Source organism: Perissodus microlepis, chromosome 5 (genome assembly GCF_051167445.1).
Source record: "Perissodus microlepis isolate ML-2025 ecotype Zambia chromosome 5, ASM5116744v1, whole genome shotgun sequence".
In the NCBI taxonomy this organism is placed as follows: domain Eukaryota; kingdom Metazoa; phylum Chordata; class Actinopteri; order Cichliformes; family Cichlidae; genus Perissodus; species Perissodus microlepis.
In genome coordinates, this window is record NC_140465.1 from 20,751,369 (window position 1) to 20,773,106 (window position 21,738).

At 39.7% G+C, this 21,738-nt stretch overlaps 1 protein-coding gene across 4 annotated transcripts in view; it reads left to right on the top strand.

The window, feature by feature from the left end:
• The first annotated feature begins 1,401 nt into the window (after positions 1-1,401).
• pparg (peroxisome proliferator-activated receptor gamma) overlaps positions 1,402-21,738 on the top strand; it is a 41,496-nt gene continuing 21,159 nt past the window's right edge. For 2 of the 4 annotated variants that reach the window (XM_084928685.1, XM_084928686.1), the window contains exon 1: positions 2,594-14,954. Coding sequence is in view for 1 of the 4 variants with exons in the window: in XM_084928683.1 (XP_084784809.1) it covers positions 2,520-2,571 (52 nt within the window). In the remaining 3 variants the exon portion in view is untranslated. Of the gene's footprint in view, positions 2,048-2,442; positions 2,572-2,593; positions 14,955-21,738 lie in introns of those variants that run through there. The other 2 variants (XM_084928684.1, XM_084928683.1) reach the window with 2 other exon arrangements.

Genomic DNA, 21,738 nt, shown 5'->3' on the forward strand with positions numbered 1-21,738 from the left:
CATTCGTAATCTTAAGAATAGCTCCTTCAGTCTGTGGTAAGTAGGGTATTTACAGCAGTTCAACATCCGATATGTAGTCAGATATAACAAAATGTGATTTCAAGATAAGGGTGTTAAAAAATATGAACCACATCTGCTTTCAGTCAGCAGTGTAAAAAAATTAAAAGTAGCCCTTAGATTCTGTGTCTAGTTTACAGTTACAAACAGAGTGAGCTTTGTGTTGAAGTTAGTCGAAGATCCTTAAATCTACAACAAAGTCTAAAAAGATGCAGCACGCAGGCAAACTTACTATTCATTGTGCACCTGTTTTTGCACTAAGCTGAGTTTCAGCAGGCTAGCTGACTGTCCGGATGGCGTTTCATGAACTAAGTGATGCAGCAGAGTACAATTTCAGCTTCAGTAAACACATGAGAGGGTCGACAGGATGTTATCTGCTAAACGACACTTGCAGGATTTCCTAGTGAACTAGATGACTTAATTGCACAGTCAAATGATCACCCTGTTGTCTTTCAGCAGTTGAATACAGTCCCGTCTTCTGAGACCAAAGACTGTGATGTCAGAAATATGACTGTAATCAGCCCGATAGTCATCACTGGTAAACTAAGTGACTAAGAGGGGGGGAGCCCGACAGACAGCAACAAAACAAGCAACCACTTACTGTCAAGTGACTGAGTATCAAAGGAACAATTCACTATTATTGGCGAATGAACTTAATATCGAAATTTAAATGAGATGGTTAACAGTTTAGTACAGCTGCTACTAATGAAGTAGTTACAAGTTAGCTTTCAGATTTGATGTACACAAGACGTCAGCTTAGAAAACGCGTTGCACTGTTTTCGATTAAGCTCCCGACCAGTACTGGAACTAAAACGAGCCCCACCTTAAGAAACTACATCAACAAACCCGTGCTTACACGTGAATGCATCAGTATTAGTGATCCAATAATATCAAACAAGAGAGTTAATCCAAGCTATGACTTCTCAGTGTGTGCCTCCATAATGAAAACTGTCAAAGTTAAAGTACGTGTAATTGAGTAATGGAGTATTTTTATAACGATTCTAGTGAATCACGATATATAAATTACATTAAACTGAAATGATTTTTTTATTGCCATGTTCAACTGGTTGTCTTACTAAAAATAAAAATATATATATTTTTAAAAACTTTAAAAAAATATATATATAAAAAAAAACCTTACCAAATAAAATGTAACCTTATACTTGCTTAATCTGCAAAACCAGTATCAAAAAGCCGAACTAGTTCTTGGAGGGGAACAATACTTTAAAGAGACTCACTTGTTCCATACACAGTTCCCGGAAAAAAAACTAGCGTGACACATAGCAGGTAAATGATATACGAATGCAGTTTACTATTGGTGCATCTTAGTTAGAGGAGCTTCTCACAAGTGGTACGTGGATTTTATTAGTTTTTAACCATACCAAAATGTGATTTTCTTTTCTTTTCTTTTAGCAGTCTTTGGTCTAAGGTAACCCGCTGAGCTCTTTCCTATAGTCAAAATTATATCAAACTATCTTAGCTACCTGCAAGTTAGGCAAGAAAGTGAATATGTGCTTTGCTGAAACTTAAACTATTCCTTTAAGTTATTTGTTCCACGTGGCTAAACCCCTAAGAAACAACACTTTTAGGTCTGAATTTTACATTACCTGTTTCTCCCATATGGGGCAAACAACTGAGAAAATCCACTATAATGGGTAATTTGATGCCTCTGCCTGTGTCCTCAAGATCCCGATCGGTTGTGTTGAGAGGAGGGAGGAGAGAGAGCGAGAGAGAGGCAGGCAGACACGACCACAGCTGCTGCTGCTGCCGTTTGAGCAGAAAACCGCACAGCAAACACACCGGACCTCTTTGACGCCGCGCTCCCGTGCGCACGTTGCGGACGCCACGGCTTGTTTGGGTTTTCCGTTGTTTGTTTGTTCTTTTCGAGTTTTGAAAGAAATTTAACACCACCGAAAATAAAAGACAAACCATCTAGCTTCAGAAACAGAGAGTGTGCGCTGTCTCCTCTGCGCCTCAACACACCGATCAGGTCAGTCACCTTCCGGTCGGCACAGAGTCTGCCGCACTGAGTGTTGCGGTTGCTGGGCTGGGTGAGAAAATACGGGAAAGCACCCGTAGGGGGGAGAAAGTTATTTAAATTAATGAAGACTGGGTTAATATTACACTGTTGCAGTCTAATCTGATATTAAATATTCGTGCACGTGAACCAAAAAAGGGTGATTTGATTAAAAAGTAGTTTAAACAGGTAGATTCCAGCTGAAGACTTGTTGATTTATCCAGCTGTGTCTAAATCTGGTTTTATTTGTGCGTATTGTCCCCGATGTAAATGTTAAGGTCGACACGCACAGGTAGCCTACAGTGTGACAGGATGGCTGTGGCACACAGTTTGGGGGTGGCAATGACGGGGGGGGCGGGGGGCGGCCACAGGACTGACAACTGACACAAAGTCAGGTGTTGGGCCATAGTGTGCCTGAAGGCCATAGTGTGAGTGTGAGCTTGACATGCAAACACCAGGCAGAGATTTTACCCATCAAACTGACCACAGCCTCTCTGGTGAGTGCAAGGAATGCTTTGTTTGTTTCTGTGTATGTCATGCTGAGAAACTTTGTACAATACTTCCAAAAGCATTTATCTGTGTAAAATAGGCTTTTTATAGGGCCTATACAATACATTCTTGGATGTGTACTTCTGTGAAGTCTATACCTTTTGTGTCATACGTGGAATTTGTGGATATGTCACACACGCTTCAGGCAGTTTTGTGTTCTTGGAATTGACAGGAAAATAATGGTGGTGACTCAGCAATATTGTTGACTGGAGCTCAGAGTTAAACACTCGTTTCTCTTTGAGGCTTGCTGCGTGGCTGTGTGATAGGTGATGTCTTTATGGTATTCTTTTAAGACTCAGTAATGACACACGGTGAGAAAACTTGTAAGAACCCCGTGTAAAGCGTAAGAGTGTCACAATAAGTTCAACTGTTTTCCTCATCGCTTTGTATGATCTTCATGTCAGTCGTCTCATAACGCCGTGGAGTTGCTGGAAAAATGTTCAGAGACATTTTAGAACAGCAACAATCACCATTTTATCCATCATATCTTGCAAATCACAACTTTTGGTTGAAAACTTAGTTTGCTATTTATATACACAAGACATTTCATGACTATTATATGTTATATTTAAAATCACAGCAGGTTTATTGTCACGGTACGTTGACCCTCAAAACCAAAGACTGGGAATCAATCTAAGGCAAGTGTAAAAACAGCTCCCCAAGTGAGTAAGTACATGTCAGTGGTAGTAAATGAGCTGAAGCAGTCATGTTTTATCATAATATTCAGCAAAGATAAAGATAGTGGAAAATCAGCAGCAATATATTTTTAACCATTAAGTCAGAAAGTCAGAGAAACAGTGTCGACAAAAAAAAGAGGAGTTATTTTATTTAAAAGTAGCAGTAGTACATTTTTAAAGGTGATCTCAAGTAACAGCAGCATTTGTGCTCAAACTGATCCTGTGAATTATTAGACATTTAGCAGAATGATCTCACAGATTAAACGTCCATGCAACGTGACCCTTGATGTAATACGGCTATTTTAAAATAAGAGAACTTAAAATATGACAAGTTATAAAAAGATTATTTTTTTCTGATTAACTCCTAGATTCATGCTGTAATATCGTTTTACTGGGTTTACAACATTTTGTTGAAGTCATTTGCGTTGCTGTCATGTAAGTTTGGTAATACTCTGTTTGACAAAGACTTTTTGTTAGCTTTTTGAATCTTTTGTTTCGCTGTGTCTGATACGCAAACAGATTCAAATATTTGTGTCTAAAATCTCCGGGAACTTTAATCAGTTAGAGAAATATCTCATATCTTTGGTGAAATACCCTGCTTAAAATCTGACACTAACCAATTGAGTGTGTTGATACATCATCAATCAGTGCATTATTGCCTGTCGGGTTATATAACTGCTGAAGTCAGGCGTGTGTGTGTTGGTGCGTGTGAGAGAATGACTGTGATAGATTTGGACTTTGCTTAGTTGCCATAAATGAAAGGAGTGCCTCAAGATACCATGCTATGTTTTTGTTGTCCATCACACGTGCTGAAAGTCTTGTTTGACTTTCCGTAGATGATATACTTCTGCACAAAGCCACAGAGACAAAGTTCAGCCTCTTAAAAATACCTCCGCACAGAGAATTGCCTTAGTTCTTGAAAATCTGTGTTAATTTGAAATCTATGATGAGAGAGTTGCCGCTCCACTATCCAGCGGTTTTAAAATGTTACAAAACCTCGCTAAGAGCCAAGCATAATCACTGCATGAAAGGAAGGAAGACAGTGTGCGCATTTGTGTCTGCATAAAATCCAGATAAAAGAGAATGGCACGTTCCTATACAGCCCACAGATAATTAACCACTTTTGTTTCTACACCACCAACACTTTGGTTTGTTTACTATATATCAGATTAACTTATTCTGACTGTGTTTTTCAAAAGTGCGTGTTTGATTTCCTTTTATCTGATGACATGCGTATTTGACGCAGTTTAGCCTTAAGGTCATTTACGAATGAAAAATTCTGCTTTACTAGTTAACCTCCTAGGACCTGGCGTCCACATATGTGGACATCACATTTTGGGTTATTTAGACTAAAATACTCAATTTTGCTCTACATGGGCTTGATATCCACTTACAAGGACATTATACTGCTACTGTTCTATCAAAATTTTAAACCAATATCCTCATATGTGGCTCTTATTTTTCTTAAAAACAAAATAAGGTAAAAAAAAAAAAAAAATTCTGGTCATTCTTTGTTTTTACATTCATCGGGCCCCAATATGCCCAAATATCAAAGAGAAATTAAAAATGCATGCAGTGGAAGAGTTTGGGTCTTAGGAGGTTAAACTTATATGTCTGGTCTCCCTTTCTTCAAACCAGTGTCCCCTCCTCTTTACTGTAAAATTTGTGTCTTTGTTGATTTCTATACTGATTTTATTTGTATTGATAAGCATTATGAGTTACTTGATTTTTAGCCCGTTTTTGCGGGGAGGTATTTTTACATTATTGTATATTTAGAGCTGATCAACATCAACTGTATATTTGGGAAATGTAAAAACTTCCCTCTGCTTAACATTACACCATTTCTTAGACTGAATCAGAAGATTGAGTCTGACGTTTAGCATGCCGAATGTGTTAGATGTGGGTTTTTTAAACAATGCAAATTGAGTCGACAGAACCTTCGGCAAAATAAACTTTTTGCAACCACAGCACCTGTTCGCATTATCACTCTCACAATGATTCCTAAATCACAACAACACCTGCTACCTGAGAAGTGACTCATGTTTCTCATTTCTTTACATGCTGTTCTAAATACATCTGTGTTTGTGTGGGAAGAGAACATGTTTTAGTTGCCAAGTGTAAACATGATGCCTTTCAGGTATTTCTCTTCTGATGCCCGCTTAAAATTGCTGCCTCAATTTTAGACTGTGAACATGAGAAATCACGTTTTCCTGGGGCTCGTATTAAAGCCCCAATAAAGGCCCTAATTTTATTAGAGATCTGTCGACCTATCCAACCTTTACTATCATATATCTTTACTATTGTTTACTATTGTTATTGTCGTGGATTAATCTACTGATTGTTATTAATTTAGGGTTCTCTGCAAAAATTCATTTTACCCTGAACATTGAGAAACGATTTATTGATCGTTAAGATTACCCCTGCTCAATCATCTGTTAATCTGTTATCAACTTTCACATGCTTGAAAACAAAGAGACGGTATGTCTGGAACACAGTGGTTTTATCTGACATACATCATGGAGGTAGCCAACCAGTAAACTATGCGTTGCAATATTCGTAGAGCCTTTTAACAAAAGTAATTTTTAGCGAAAAGATACCCAAGTACAATTTTACCCGGACTTCCTAAAGTTTGGAGAAACTTCCTGGTTCAGCTTTGATCAAACTCATACTGGATGGAACTACCGTGAAGTCTCGTGTTTATTTTTGAAGTCCCTATTTGAGGCTTCGAGATAAGCATTTTCACCGCTGCCATCTTGGTATTTTGAAACCGGATGCAATGAGAGCTGGTTCTGACTGTGAAACTGCATGCCTTTTCTCTAATGGCGGTCGATCCCAAGTCATTAGACAATGAGCGTTCCGCATATATTCCTCATTTCTGAAATACAGCACGGTCAATTTTATTTTCAATGATTTTTTTATTTAATATTTATATTAAATAAAATGAGTTCTTGAGTCTGTAAGCTAAATGCTTCCAGTCGTTTTCCCATAGGCTTCAATTACAAGTTTCCCCCCTGATGGCCATCGTTGAGTGCAAGTTAAAGGCATGTACGAATTGGTTTAGATTGTCTATACTTGGATGGAGTAATGCATTATTAATGGTATTTTTATAATGGTACAATTGTATTGTTACAGGTGATACTGGGAGAAACCTTACTGAGTATATACCTTACTAAGTGATATAAAAACACAAAGAAATACTGGAATCTGTCATGTGAGACAGGTGTGTGTCAGGCAGAGACTGGACCCAAAGTGCATCACAGCTGGAAAGAAACAACTAACTAACCAAATTACTGTACAGAGTAGGGGATAAATGGATAGACTGATAGGGTTATGGAAACGCACACACCAAGGGGGACGAATACAAGATATACACAGGGAGAAGCTAAAGCAGAGAGGACACACGGGGAAACACAGCTGAAAAGAATCTGACTGATGAGACAGGGGAAGCAAAACTAAACTCTACATCAGTAAGGAGACTATCAAAATAAAACAGGAAACAACACAAACTGAGACCTAGACTGAGACACATGAACTTGGCACAGGAACTCGTCCACAGATGAATTAACATGAAAGGACAGGGAAACCAGATAGAACACAGAGACAGAGATGAGACCAGGAACAGAGTAGGCATGAAAGAGGAGTAACATAATAAAACAAGATCCAAGAACTTGAAAAAAACAAACTCAGATGAACTTGAGAATACAAAACTCAAGACTAACTAATGCAGAACTAAAACTAAAAAATCTCTTAAATTCCAAAGAATGAAAAACAAGATGATAACAAACTCAAAAACTGTGTCCAAGACCCAGGACCATGACAGAATCCTCCTTTACCAGTCCAACAAAAAGGGTATTATTGAAGAAAAAAAGCTGGTGCTGTAACATTAGGAGCTCTTCCCATTATGGTGCAAAAATAGTTGTGAACATTAACCTGGTAATCTGTTGACTAGCCCTTCTAGGTGTTTTAGTGGTGAGTACAAGACAACAGATGACCTGCGTGAAACTCTGACATTACTAACACCATGTTCTAACCTACTGAGCCAGAACAGTCAGTACAAATCTCAGACTTACATTGCATTTAGCCAACATTGTTGAGACACTAATCCTGCATCTTGAGCCAAAAATAGTCATTGTCGGAGACAAAAAACTGCAACATGAGGCTGAGGTTGGAGGGGGATTTGGTTTCCAGTCAATCCAGATTCATAATATGGTCCACTGTGTAATTTCTCATTATTAATTCTAATAATTCACGCAAAATACATGAACATTTTACAGCAATTAGAGCCTTAGCCAGCGACTGCATTGTAAACCGTTAGATAAGAACATTACTATGAAAATGTTAAAACAACTTGCAGAAATTATGAACACAGCAAATCGATACTGACTTTAGTAGAATAATAAATTATACTGTGTTACAAGAGTATCGTTTGCATGTAGATATACCCCATCAGGATTCTCCTTCCTTATTTAGCTTTCTTATAGCTGATGACCTGGAACTACCCAGGGAAAGGACCCATCCTCAGATTTACCTCTGCATCCTGTCAGACAAAAAAAGTTAAATTAATGACTTGAAAACAACTGGAACAAACTGAAACTGGAGCTCCTGAGGCCTCATGGGAGTCTGGCACAATCAGTCCCAAAGACACAAAACACGCACGTCCAGTCGCACAGTTACACACATATACTGCCATACACACGCAAGAAGGATTTTCTTGCCAATGCACTTTAACACAGAAATTATTCAACAGACTGTAGGGATATCTAGTAACCTCTGTCCTAATTTCCCTTTTAAAAAGCTGTGGGAGCAAAAAGCATCTCATCAGGTCAAAATCTGGTCTCTATTGGAAACTTGAAACTGACTCATACTTGATGTGCATCTGGTGCTTCTTGGGTTTACTGGATATGGCATTGCTTAATGCCATATCCAGTTCAGATTCTTCCCTGAATGATCTGGCTGATTTCTGCAATCCACCTCCTCAATTTAAAATTGACTAATCATAACCGAATGCCAAATAACCTAAAAAAAAAATAAAACAGGAACAACAACTGCCAGTAGCTTGCGTCTTTATGGAATTATTTTTCACCTCTCCAAGAAGGGGTGAAAAAGTTTCCATCTGAATTTATTTGTCATGCTTATCAACCAATTTTGTCATTAATCTCTGTGAATAGCTTTAGTGTTGAGTAAGCTCTCGTCAAACTGGAGTCTATCTCAGCTTTCACAGGGACAGAGGAGGGGTACACCAGGCACAAGTTACCAGTGAAGTCATCACTGCCAGATCTGGCTAATGGTTTAAACTGTTTTTAAAAAAATGATAAACAACCATTATTTTTTACAGTTGACTCAAGTCTGAAGCTTTATGTCAGTGATTTTTAGATATTCAATGTTTGAATGTAAATGTCCACTTGTTATTTGCACTTACATGTGTTTGGCTGCTTAGCGTTCATGGTGAAATGCTTTCAAGTAGCATTAAAACATTAAGCTGCCAAAAACACAACAGCATGCCAAGGACTGGACAGTGTTTCATCCAGTCTTACACTCCTGTTCATGAATATACATTTATCTTTGCCACCAGTCCAGCGTGTGGTAGAGAGCACACGCTTCCTGAGCCAACTCTGACCTTCTTCTTATACGTCCTTTACCCCTCACAGAAATTTTGTGATGTTTCTTTCTGCATACACCTTTCCTGGCACTCATATTTACAGTGCGTCTTTTGAATGAGATTCACGTCATGTGTCGTTTTGTTATTGTCCAGTTAAGTGCAGTTGACGGGAGCACACTCCCGTCTTTTCCTCTCCGCTTCGAGGAACAGGGCATGACCCTTCCCACATTGCACCTCTCCCCTTTCCTACCATATCACCCTCCTTCTCACTCCCTGTGTTTATCAACACACAAGTTTAGCAATAAATCATTGCTTGTGCGTATTCTCACATGACTTTCACAGCTGGGATCATAAGCATATAGAGTGATGATTAACGTACGTGATCATCATATAGGCACACGTGTCACAGCATGAAGCAGTGATCTCACTGTCCCTGTTTGTCATATTATCCTCATTGTTTTTATTCTTGCTCCATCCTTTTGTTTTTTTGGTTTTTTTTAACCTGTTTCATGTTTTCAGTGCTAGATGTCTGAAACACATGTGTCTGGACTGTGCAACAAAGATAGATAAAGTCTGACTTTGTTCTCTTCTCATAAAGGAAAGGAGTGCCCCGGACCGTGCTCCATTTATGCTGTGCACACATGTCCTTACATACATGTCTTGTACATGTGACACCATTGCTCACACAGGTGGTATTTGCGAGTGGATGTGTAAAAATCTGTGTGTTTGTGACCATGACAACATGCAACCACTCCTTCCCCTTAACCACTGAGGAAGATCTTGAGGCTCAAGGGACTCATCAACCATTAACTCATAGCTATTTAAAGGAACTGGGTGAGAGTTCATGTCCTCAGATTATTGTGAAAACTCATGATTCTAAAAACAGAAGCATGTATGGAAGCAGATGCATACATAAAAAGCATTACAGCTAAAAAAAGAGGCAGGTGCTCTTTCGCTCTTTGTTTGGCTTTTCCCATGTGTTTATGTATAGCCTTCTAACCAGCAAACACAGCAGATGAAACGTTGTTATCTCAAGAAAGCTGACCTGGAGATGCATACATGGACAGATGTTGATTTTGTGTCCATTTACAGTATAAATATCAGTCATCCATCCAACTTAGTGTCACAGAGCCTGTGCCGGTTAATAGTGGGAGGGTATACTCTGGATAGTCAAAGGAGCTTGTAAAGAAAAGCGTCTGGACTTCTTTAAGTTGCTTGAAGACGTTTCACCTCTCATCAGAGAAGCTTCTTCAGTTCTTCAGTTCAGTTCTGAAGCTTCTTCTTCTTCTTTAAGAAGCTCCTTTGACTACGATGACCTGGATGACTGAGAACCTTCACAGACATATACTCTGGATAGGTTGCTAGTCTGCTGGAGGGCTCACACAGAGAGAAGGGCTGTATCTGGAGGGAAAATCCATGCAGGGACAGGGAGGACATGCAAACTACAGACAGTAAGGCCTAAGCCACCCAGGAGACTGGAACCAAGAAACTTCTTGCTGTGGCATGTCGGTGCTAACCACTGCACCACTGTGTCGCCACCAGTGGCTTGATATGTATTGTGATAAAGAAGGCAAATGAATGTTCCTTTGTTTAATATTTATAATACAACAGTATCTGATTGACAGCTTATTTGATTATGAAATCCAAAACATTTCCTGCTCATAAAAAACTAGTATTACCAGATTGCCCCCCCACCCCCACCCCTTAAAAAATGAGCTTGCAAAAATGTATTTCTGACATGTAAATTCTTCTGTCTTATATGTTGTATGATGAACGTATGCATCTGTGTTTATCTCTCTGCCTCCAAATGCCAGCAATATAACTCAGTAGTGTGCTTTATTTAATAAGTTGAGTAGATCAGTAAGATAGAATATGGTCTTCAGAGCAAGAGTTCGTGAGTTTAGGTTGCCCTCTTCTCACTCAAACAGTTGTCGCTCTTTCAGCAAGCGAGAATTTTTTTTCGTTTGTTTCGTTGTACTCTAACTGTCAAAAGTCAAATGTAAAACAGTTCTTGCATGCACACTTACCCTTGCAAGAAAATCCGAGAAGGGCATCCAGGAGATGTTTTAGAAGGATCCTTGAGCACATGGCAAGGAAACACTGCAGACATCGCACAACTTTTGCAACAATTTTTTTCAACCAAGGCGATGTCTAGGAAGAGCAGTCAGCCAGGACTAAGGTTTCGAAACATCTGCTGATCCCTTTGTACACCGTTTCCCATTTCTTATTTGTCTTGCAACATATAAGCAACAAACAAAAGCAGCATACTGTGTATGCGTCCTTGCACATCTCACTATGTTTAATACGATCAAGAGTGTCCAGTGCTATAGGAGCGGCACTGTCATTTGACACAATGAAAACATATTTTGAACATCGCTGTGTGTACAGATGTGTGTGCATGGGTGATTCTGCCAAGCCATCGCACAGAATGACAGCGACTTTTTCAACGTTATAGAGTCATATGAGCGAAAATATTTGGTGTGGGTTTTTTTCTTGTTTTTTTTTTACATTTTTACTGGGACCCAGGCCAAGCAAAATGTGGTTACTCATTATGATTGTTGAGTGGATAATAAATAGAATGATATTTTAAGGATAGCTGATATGATGACTGATCAGCGGAAGGGATACTATGAGCAAAACCAAATGCATCTGGTGTTGGCAGGGCGATGTTGTATGACTGCTGTTGCACAAGTGAGATATATTATCGTTAAAAACCAAACTGCCTAAAAATGGCGAGAAAGAGGTAAACCAGTACAGTGCTCCCTTGCAATATCGCGGTTCACCTTTCGCGGCCTCGCCGTTTCGTGGATTTTTTTTAGTGCAATTTTGCATGCTTTTTTTTTTTTTTTGATAGAGCGCGTTGTGTTCTGCGTCCCGATCAGCTGTAGACCATTGTCAATCAAGCTTCTCTGTCCCGTGTCTCCTGTCCAGTACAGAATGTATTCAGCTTGTCAAATTTACATAAATCATCGATCACTAGCAGTGTCTCTGAAGTTGGTTTCATTCTATAATACTGGAGTTATTTTTCTACGAAGGTTTGAACTTTGAGAGTGTTTAAACAAGAGAGAAAGATGTAAAAATGTTCATGCCTGTCTGAGAAAAGTGTATAAAGTGTGTAGTGAGGGGTTTTACAACCTAAAAACATCTATAATAATTGTAAAAAAATAAAGCTGACTTCGTGGATTTTGCCTATTGCAGGTTATTTTTAGAAAGTAACTCCCGCGATTAACGATGGACCACTGTATTATCTCATTGGAATAAATAATTTTTTCACCTAATCTTATCAGTCTGCAGCTAAGAATTAAAAGAGTAGTTTAACATTTTTGGTAAAACAGTCTATTTATTGTTGTTACAGCTTATGATTTACAATTCTCCAAGTAGTGACACATTTCATTTAGTAAGCTTTAGCGGTACTGGTAGGTGTTTTTATTTTTAGACATGGACATCCTTGCTGCTTCTCCATTTCCTGTTTTCATGCTAACTTAAGCTAACTGTCTGCGAGTTCTAGCTCTTGTTTGATCATCTCAGTCAAAAATCACGTCCTCTGAAATACCAAACTGGTCATTGAGGTTCATGTCGTAACCAGCTATGACACTAATCCACGTATTGACCAGTCATTCTCATGTGTCGTTTTCGCAATCTTCATAGTTTATAGCTAGTGTTCAAGCATGTACTACCCCGCCCTCACTGAGCTAATGCCATATTTGTGCTAGTTACATAATGCAGCTCCAAAATGTTTAGAGAGCTGGCAGCAAGAACGTAAGAACAATTATGCATTAATTATGCATTTTTCAGTGTAAACACTCAGAATGAACACAGAAATTCAGTATTATGCCACTTTCACTTTCGCATATGCAGATATGAAGTAGGTAATTTGCATATTGTGCCCCAGCGGCACAGTTGTTCCGACAAATCTGCCACATTGTGTTCTAATGTGTAGGTAAAGAAGATAATTTCCTACTGCAGTTCTTGGGGGGTTTTTGGGGTCAAATCAGTGCCATCGTTCCACCCTGGCATTTGCTATAATGCAAGCCGAATCATAAACTATGCACATAAAACTGAGCCTGTACAAATGTTCTCCTCTATGGTAGCCATTATTTTAAGCTAGTACATCTCAACACCTTGGCTACAAAGACAAGTCTCACATTAAATTCACAATGAATAGCATCATTTTCTAATGATTGATTTCATATATACAAAGAAATCTCTGTTTAATATTGGTTAAACCAACTTATATGAGTATCAGCACGTATGATATATACAGAAACACGTATACCATGATGTACAAAGACACAAAACCTAGTCTCTTGATAAATGGAAAAACAGTTGTATGATATGGTCAGTGAGTCATTTTCGACAATTTCCCCCCACACACCTGAGGTTTCTCAGAGACAGTTTCAAGTTGTACCTGAGGTTTGTACCGTCAAAACTACAGTTCTCTGTCTCGTTCGAATTGTTAATCCCGGTGGTATATCTGCGAATGTGTGGGCAGCCACCTTGTAGTGTATGAGTTGTTAGATTAAGACGTGAATGGCCTCAAAAAATAAGTTATTTTACATGAAAAATGATATTTACAAGCACAAATGCTGCATTTTAAATCTGCCCAGTGCTTGTAAAATTCACTCTGATTTAACCATTTTTACATTTTTTAAAAGTATTTTTGCTTTATTTTGTTTTTTAATCTTTATAAGAACTGAAGACTTTAGTTCTTAGAAAATATTTGGGTCATTCACTATATTGTTGGAAGGACCGGTTGTTTCCTCTGCGCACACTAACTGTGAAAGTTTCAAACTAAACCACTCTCCTCCTACCTTTCCAGACTTGACCCTTAGGGCCAAAATGACAGTCTGTCAATGACTGTTTGATGTTAATATGCAAACAGAGACTCTGTCTCTGGATTTTTTTTAGTATGTCAATCACTTGTCTCTTTTTTGATATGCTAAATGCCTTTTTGGAGATAATTTTTCTAGGTTAAGTTGCGATTTGTGCATTCTTGTGGAGTCACATGATGTACAATTGCAGATGGAAGCTGAAAGAAGAAACCACTTCTCTATTACTTGGCTTTGGAACGTGAGTTTGGTAGAATTTCTCATAATGAGAGATGAAAATTTCAGTTCTTTCTTTAATATATAATTGAAACAGACAACAGATAAACTGAAATCAAACAGAATCTGTCTATAAACCAATTTGGAGTCAAACAAGAAAAACAGTGTGCTGTAAAGAGCTGGAATAATCTATCAGTGCTATGTATTTGTGCATACAGAGACTGAACTATACAGCACATCTGTTGTATTGAGGAGTTTGCTACATTGTTGAAATCTGTTCAGATTAAATCTCAACAACAAAAGAGATAGTGAGCGTCTGACCCCAGCTCATGAGGTTAAACAGCGGTGCTTTTCTTGTAAGAAATCAAATCAGGGAACTATTATGTTCATGTTAATGTTCTTGGGTTAGAAATTGCATGAGGAGCGAGTGCGTCACCATGGTCACATCGACACTGAGTGACTGAGCGGAGGGAGAGAAGTGCAACCAAAGAGGCATGATGAGCTTGCCTGTCAGTGTGTAGCAACAGGAAATCATCTGCATCTGATGTCTACCACCTCACACACACACACACACACACACACACACACACACACTTAGACACATGAAACTAGAAGAAAAACTGTATACAAGAAAACAACTTGAAGCACATGGCCACACATACACAAATATGCACTGTCTATTTAATACAGCAGCAACATGCGCACATAAAAATATATAAAAATGAATGACACATATAAAACTGACAATAAAACCACACACACAGACACACACACAGACCACATGATAGTTTGCTGTCTGAACTTTTGCTGAGCCCAGACTCTGTCAGAAGGAGAAAATGTGTGTGTAGTTCCCTTTCTATTGGTCATCACTTCCTGAGGAAAAACATGACCACACACACACACACACACACACGCTCACTCACAGTAGTCTCTGCTCCTGTCACTGCCACTGTCACTTCTTGGTCATTTAGCGGACACTGAAGACTCTGAACCAAAACAGGAGAAGCAGGGTGAGTGGACCGTGCTGTACCCCATGCGCGCGTGTGTGTGTTGCTGTCATTCGGTTCATTATCTTGTCTGAACATTAGCTGCTTTGGATAGCCTTAATAAACCAACAAGTACAAAGACCAATCATGATCAGGAAGGTGCAGTTAAATCATCCATGTAATCGTGGCATCCAGTCAGTTATCTGCGAGCAGACAGCAGCACTGATCAGTGCGATACTAGAGGTCAGCCAGTTTTATTTGATTTGCCTTACAGACCGATTATCACTTTATGGACATGTTTTGGTGTGTAAGAAAGATTATCATGATATTTGGTAGCATCACTGAAAACAAAAACCTTTGAGTTTTTTTCTTTTTTTGTGTGTAGTAAGAGCACCAATTCAGATTTTTTTTTTAATGTGTGTGTGTGGGTGTATTTCTGCTGTTAATGCGAGACTCCTTTCAATAGAACAAATTAAAATTATGATTAGCAGGACATTTTAGGATTAGAGAACAGCCTCGGTTTTGTTTTGTTTTTGTCTCTTTTAAAGAGGGAGGTGCATTTTCTTTGATTTATTCGTACTTATGTTAATTTTGCCTCTCTCCTGATCTGACCTCAGGTTGACTTAGTGTTATCAGTGCTCAATTTTCCTAGCTTTTGAAGTTGAAACAAAAAAAAGAGAGAGAGACAAAAATCAAATTGAAATCAGAGAAAGGTTGTCTGGATGCTGTTTTACTCAGAGCTGTGCCAACCAGACAAAACTTGTGGTTTCTAACCTCCCACTGTGTCAAACTTTGAAGATTTCTGGTGAGTAAATTCAGTACCAACCAAGTATGTGGGTTTTCAGACAAGAGGAGACTCTCGATTCTACTGACAGGGCAGTCCAAACCTCTGCCTGACACCTTGGGTGCACATGGTTTTCCATCACTATCCTGTTTGATCATTCAGGTGCAGAGGGGGAGGCCCTTTTCAGGTAATTCTGTCCACTGTGGCTTCACACCACCAGAATTTTTTTTTAATGCGTATGATGATGATTTTTTTCTTTCTGGGTATTTTTTTCTTCTTTTTTTGCATTTGAACTGCATTCGGCCTTTTAAACTTTGCTGGGGTTTTTTAAGTGCATCTCCTACCATCTCATATTGTAAACTAGGTTGCTTAGTCAAATAAACCACAATATTTTTTACAATGCATGCTTTTTCCAGTGTCCCACAGCTTCCTTATGCAGGACTATCGAGGCAAAAATAAAGCGCACTAATCTTTTCAAAGAATTTGTGGGGACTGTGCAGACGTGCAGGCGGGCATATCTTTGTTTTAGTCACTGACAGCGAACCACATACTGTTTTACATGAAGAGGTCAGGAAGTCACAGAACTCTCTGCACTAACTCTCTTTCTTTCTCTCTCTCTGTCGCACTTCAACGCATTCATGTGCACAGAAAAGCTGGTAAAATAAACAGCTTACTGTGCAAGAAAAGAAAGAAAGAAAGAAAAGAGGAAAAAAACGCTCTCTTCTACAGGGGAAATACTCTGCAACATGTCACTTTATTGTCAGGATCTCATAAAAGCAACGGCTAGAAAACTGTTAGACTGTTAGACTAAGGTTTGTTTAGTAACTATGCAGCTCTTCTTTGTAGTGCATGTCTATATTTATCTATTTTTCTTCACTTAGTTGTGATATATGAAAAAAAAAACTTGTTGCTTTTTTTTTTGCAAGAATTTTTTTTCAGCTTTCATGTGGAAACAGAATATATTTCCAGCCACATGTGTTGAATGAGAGATTGCCTGGTTTGATATGCATGGTTCAGCCCTCGCCTTCAGACAAGTTGAATAGTTTTTATTCAAACAGCGAAGATAAGAGTGTTACTCCCTTGAATGTAGCAGGGCAGGTTCTCCCTTTACTAAGTATACGAGGCTGATTTCTGGGTTAACGTCTCTCATGTTCTTAACCGCTCTTTACTCTTGCCTGACTTATGTTGAATAGCACTCTTGCTGGAGTGCTGTTAAACACTCAAAAAGAAGAATTGTGAAAATTATGATGCTGGATTTTTTTCTGACTGTAGGGGTTTTTTCTTCTTCTGCACATTTTGCATCTTTAAGTGTTTTTGTTACGCTTTGCTAGTAGTGCTTTAAAAGGCAAGTAAGAGGCTTGTTCCCTTGATTGTCAAAACAGCGCTCAAAGCTACAGACAGGGCTTTAAACGCTTTCTGTGAAGTAATCTGATCTCTTGCATTTTCTTCATTCTGCTTTGGACCAAATTATTGGCGCTGTGAAGAAATATGAACATTAAAAAGCGTCACATTTGTTTTGCAACTCGGTCCCTGAAGGAAAGATTGCACATCTCTCAGTCTGACCCCCTTTTTTTCCCTCTTTTTTCCAAAGTTGCTGCATCCAGGCTGCGAAAAAACAACACAACACTCAACTCTTAAAGTTAACATTTTGGTCTTGCTGTTTCATGTAATAATAGCTTCTCTTTCCTCTAAAGTAATTGGACACTTCTTGTCCCTGTTTGTATGAGCTCATTTCGCAGAAAATGCTGATGTGTCTCGCTGTGTGTTTGCTCCCACACACACTGTCTGGCTTGTTCAGGTACACCAGCCTGCCAGACCTGCCTGCCAGATTGCCGTTGGGCCTTTGTTATTAGGTCGCGAGTTAGGCAATAGCCAATAGAAAGTACTCCTACACACTGTACTCTTACGTGGAAATCAAGTTCTGACATGTGGAAATTTGAGAACTGGCAGGAAACAACTGTCACACGTGCTCACATGTACACACCTTTTGAAACATACTGCGTGTCCCTCACTAGTCATCCCTCACTTTTTATAAACTCTGACAGGTTGCTTTCCCACAAACCAGTCTGATAAAATCAGGTTAATTTGGTTGCTTTTGCACTGTAGCGTTTCCAAGAAGAGGAGCTATAGGGAAAAAACTTTTTACCTTTGATTGCAACATAATTTAAGCACCTTGGTTTAACTGCCACTCTGCAGCCTCCTTCCCTTTTTTTTCCTTCCCATGTGGTGATCAGCACAGAGCATGAATTTCCTAAGATAAGAGTTTTTTCAAAGTCTCAGGGGTCCAGCTTGATTTCTTTTGGTGGTCTGGGAACTCGCTCTCTTTCACCCTTCCTGCTTTATCTCTCTTGCCTTTTGTCAGAACTCACTCTCCTGCTAATTTTCTGTGTCCTGATGACTTCATGCCAACGAGAGCGCAAGTTGCTCTGGTGCTATTTTAGCTTGAGATCAGCTGGCACCTGGCCAGCATATGGAAAAATATCCAGGTTTCTCTGTTTATTAATAGTCACCAGCTTCCAGGGCAGTGGAAGTTACAGCATGTGGACACGCAGATGCCTTCTCTCACTCGCTGTGAAACAATGTCACAGTTGATGTGAATTTTAAGTTGACCCCCTATTGATTTTCGCCACCACATTCCAAACAAGTAGAGAGGAAACAATATGCAGTTGAGGAGGATGAGGAGGATGTTTGTTCCACAGGGATGTTGTGCCAAGTAATTTGGAGCCATTTCAAGCCATTTTTATAGCTGGTGCTACTGTGCCACCTGAGTATTGCTATTTTGGCTTTGTCCTGTTGCATCATTTGTTGTATTCTTTTGTTACACTTATTTTTTTCCAAATCAGGCAGTAAAGGTTGATGAGCGGAGGGGGGTTTATTTTGAGATTTAGTGGTGATTGTGAAAGGTTGTTTGGAAGGTCACTGAACTTTTTCCTCTATTGATTATTTATAAATTGCCTGCTGTCCTCTGTGTTTTTTCACAGTCTCTTCAGTTTAAATCAAGGTCAGAATTTCAGCGCAGTCCTGTCACAAGCACAGGAAATATATCCAGTTTTCATTGCTGATGTTTAGAAAGACGCCTGATCAGCCTTTATCTTCCCATCATAAACTAGCAAAAATAAAGAAATCTAACAGACTGTTAGACTATGGACCCCACTGTGCATTGAGTCAAGTGTTACTTTAATCCAGTGAGTATTAGCACGTAAGTTAATTTGACACTAACACAACAACATGAAGAAAGTAGATACCCACTAGTGTAGCAGTGGATATGAGCTAAATATTCACATATAGTCATTTCTACCATAAAAGTAAAATTGGAAATAAACAACATTAAAAAGTGCAGTACATATCTGATTTAGATCTGCCAGTATATATTTGGGGTCCCTCTCTTTTATGGCATGCAATCTGCCCCCAGTGTGTACAAGTGTGTAGTAATAGTGCTATGATGCCATTTATTGGTTAAAGCATTTCTGCTCCTTCCATGTTGTTACTTGTTTTTTACATAAACCTCCTTAGTTTTGCTGTACAGTTGCATATTTTACCATAAAGCCAGAGCAGCGTCGAAATTATGCTGAATTGTGCTGATAGATAACCAGATAACCTTCTGGTTATCACGACCGAGGAGGACACGGAACAGCAGGGCATGTGCAGGTCAGACTTTAGGAAGTACTCCTAATTTCTCTTTAAAACTTGAAACAGATCACTCATCGGCTTGTGAAAGTAGTTTTAAAGCATGACCCCACTGGGAAATTACAAAAGAAATGAAAATGTGGTAAAAAAAAAAAAATATTCTGCGCTCACAGTCATTTTAACCTTTGGTGAGTTCACTGGTCCAATTCTTTGCCTAGAAAAAAAATCTATTCTGTCATTCTCCTGGTTTGCCTCTGTAGTCTATTACATTTTGGATTTTTTTGCACCTTTTTTAAATGTGGCTACATTTCTCTGCGAGGGTGTAGTTTAAAGTAGCTTGTTTATGCCTAAATTTGTTGTGTTACCTGTAAGGGTGGGCCGGTTTAGGTTTAGTAATGGTCTCTTTTAAATGGGTATCGCTGTGCTTTTTAGTTTACAACCTCTGGGCGTAGCCTGTGTGAGTACAAGTGCATTTCTTTATTTATTTATTTATTGATGTATTTATAGGCAATACCAAAGTGACTAAGTGACTTGAGCCAAATGTCATAGTTGGTTACCCTCCAGTTAATGCGCTCTAGTGAAGACCCTGAACCAGAATCAGGAGTCCATTCAAGATCCTGTAGGTTTCTGCATAGCAGTCCTTTAATCTGTTGCTGTTTTCTAAACTCCTAAGACTTTTGTGCTGAAATTCTGACCTTTATTTAAACTGAAAGAACCAAAAAAAAAAAAAAACACTGTGGGCAATTGGTATATAATCAATAGAGGGTAAAGGTTGATGAGCTGAACTACAGAAGCTGCCACCAGATCTCAAAATAAACCTCCGCCAATCAACCTTTAATGTCTGATTTTGATAAATATATCAGCCTCCCTGGGAAAGTCTATGCCAGGGTGCTGGAAAGGAGAGCTCGTCCGCTAGACAAACCTCGGATACAGGAGGAACAATGCGGTTTTCGTCCTGGTCGCGGAACACTGGACCAGCTCTTTATCCTCTCAAGGATACTTGAGGGTGCATGGGAGTTTGCCCAACCAGTCTACATGTGTTTTGTGGACTTGGAGAAGACTCGTTCCCGGTGGGTGATGGGCTCTGCCAGGGTTGCCCTTTGTCACCGATTCTGTTCATAATTTTTATGGACAGGATTTCTAGGCGCAGCCAAGTAGCGGAGGGCTTTCACTTCGGTGGCCTCAGAATCTCATCTCTGCTTTTCACGGATGATGTGGTTCTGTTAGCTTCATCGGGTGAGGGCCTCCAGCTCGCACTGGAACGGTTTGCAGCCGAGTGTGAAGCAGCAGGAATGAGGATCAGCACCTCCAAATCTGAGGCCATGGTTCTCAGCCGGAAAAAGGTGGAGTGCCCACTCCGGGTCGGGGTTCCTGCCCCAAGTGGAGGAGTTCAAGTATCACGGGGTCTTGTTCGCGAGTGATGGGAGAAGGGAGCCGGAGATCGACAGACGGATTGGTGCTGCGGCTGCAGTGATGCGGACGCTGCACCGGTCCGTCGTGGTGAAGAGGGAGCTGAGTGTAAAAGCGAAGCTCTCAATTTATCGATCTATAATCGATCTACGTCCCTACCCTCACCTATGGCCACGAGCTGTGGGTAGTGACCGAAAGAACAAGATCGCGGATACAAGCGGCGGAAATGAGCTTCCTCCGAAGGGTGGCTGGCCTCTCCCTTAGAGATAGGGTGAGAAGTTCGGCCATCCAGGAGGGGCTCAGAGTAGAGCCGCTGCTCCTCCACATCGAAAGGAGCCAGCTGAGGTGGTTCGGGCATCTGACAAGGATGCCTCCTGGGCGCCTCCTGGGGTTGGTGTTCCGGGCATGTCCCACTGGGAGGAGGCCCCGGATAAGCTGGAGGAGGTGGCTGGGGAGAGGGAGGTCTGGGCTTCTCTGCTTAGGCTGCTGATGGATGGATGGATGGATGGATATATATATATATGTATATGTGCATATAGTTTGTTTTTGTTTTTTCAAATAAATATATTTAATTCTACAACTGGACAAAGAGCCTCGAGTGGTCTCTAGGACTAGAAAAGCGTTGCATAAATGCACTCAAGTGAATTGTACTGTCCTTAGCTAGCTGAACGTTTCCACAATGCGAGCATAGAAATGTGGACCTCGGTGGCTTATTGCGGTGCCAATTAGTTTCCCCTCCAGCGGGTGTGGTTTTCAGAGAATGACTTCCTGTCCTTATTTGTGAGCTTACTTGGAACTTTACCAATGAAAACTTCAAAAAACACACATTCAAGAAACCGCAGTTTCGAGCGTAACATACCTCACCAAAAAAAACATGTAACCTGTTTGCAACAGTCTGCAAAAGTCTAATTTTTTCCATTAATACTGCTTTTCTAATACATTATCATTCTCATACTGCGATTTAGAGTGGACGCTAATTGTTCTTCA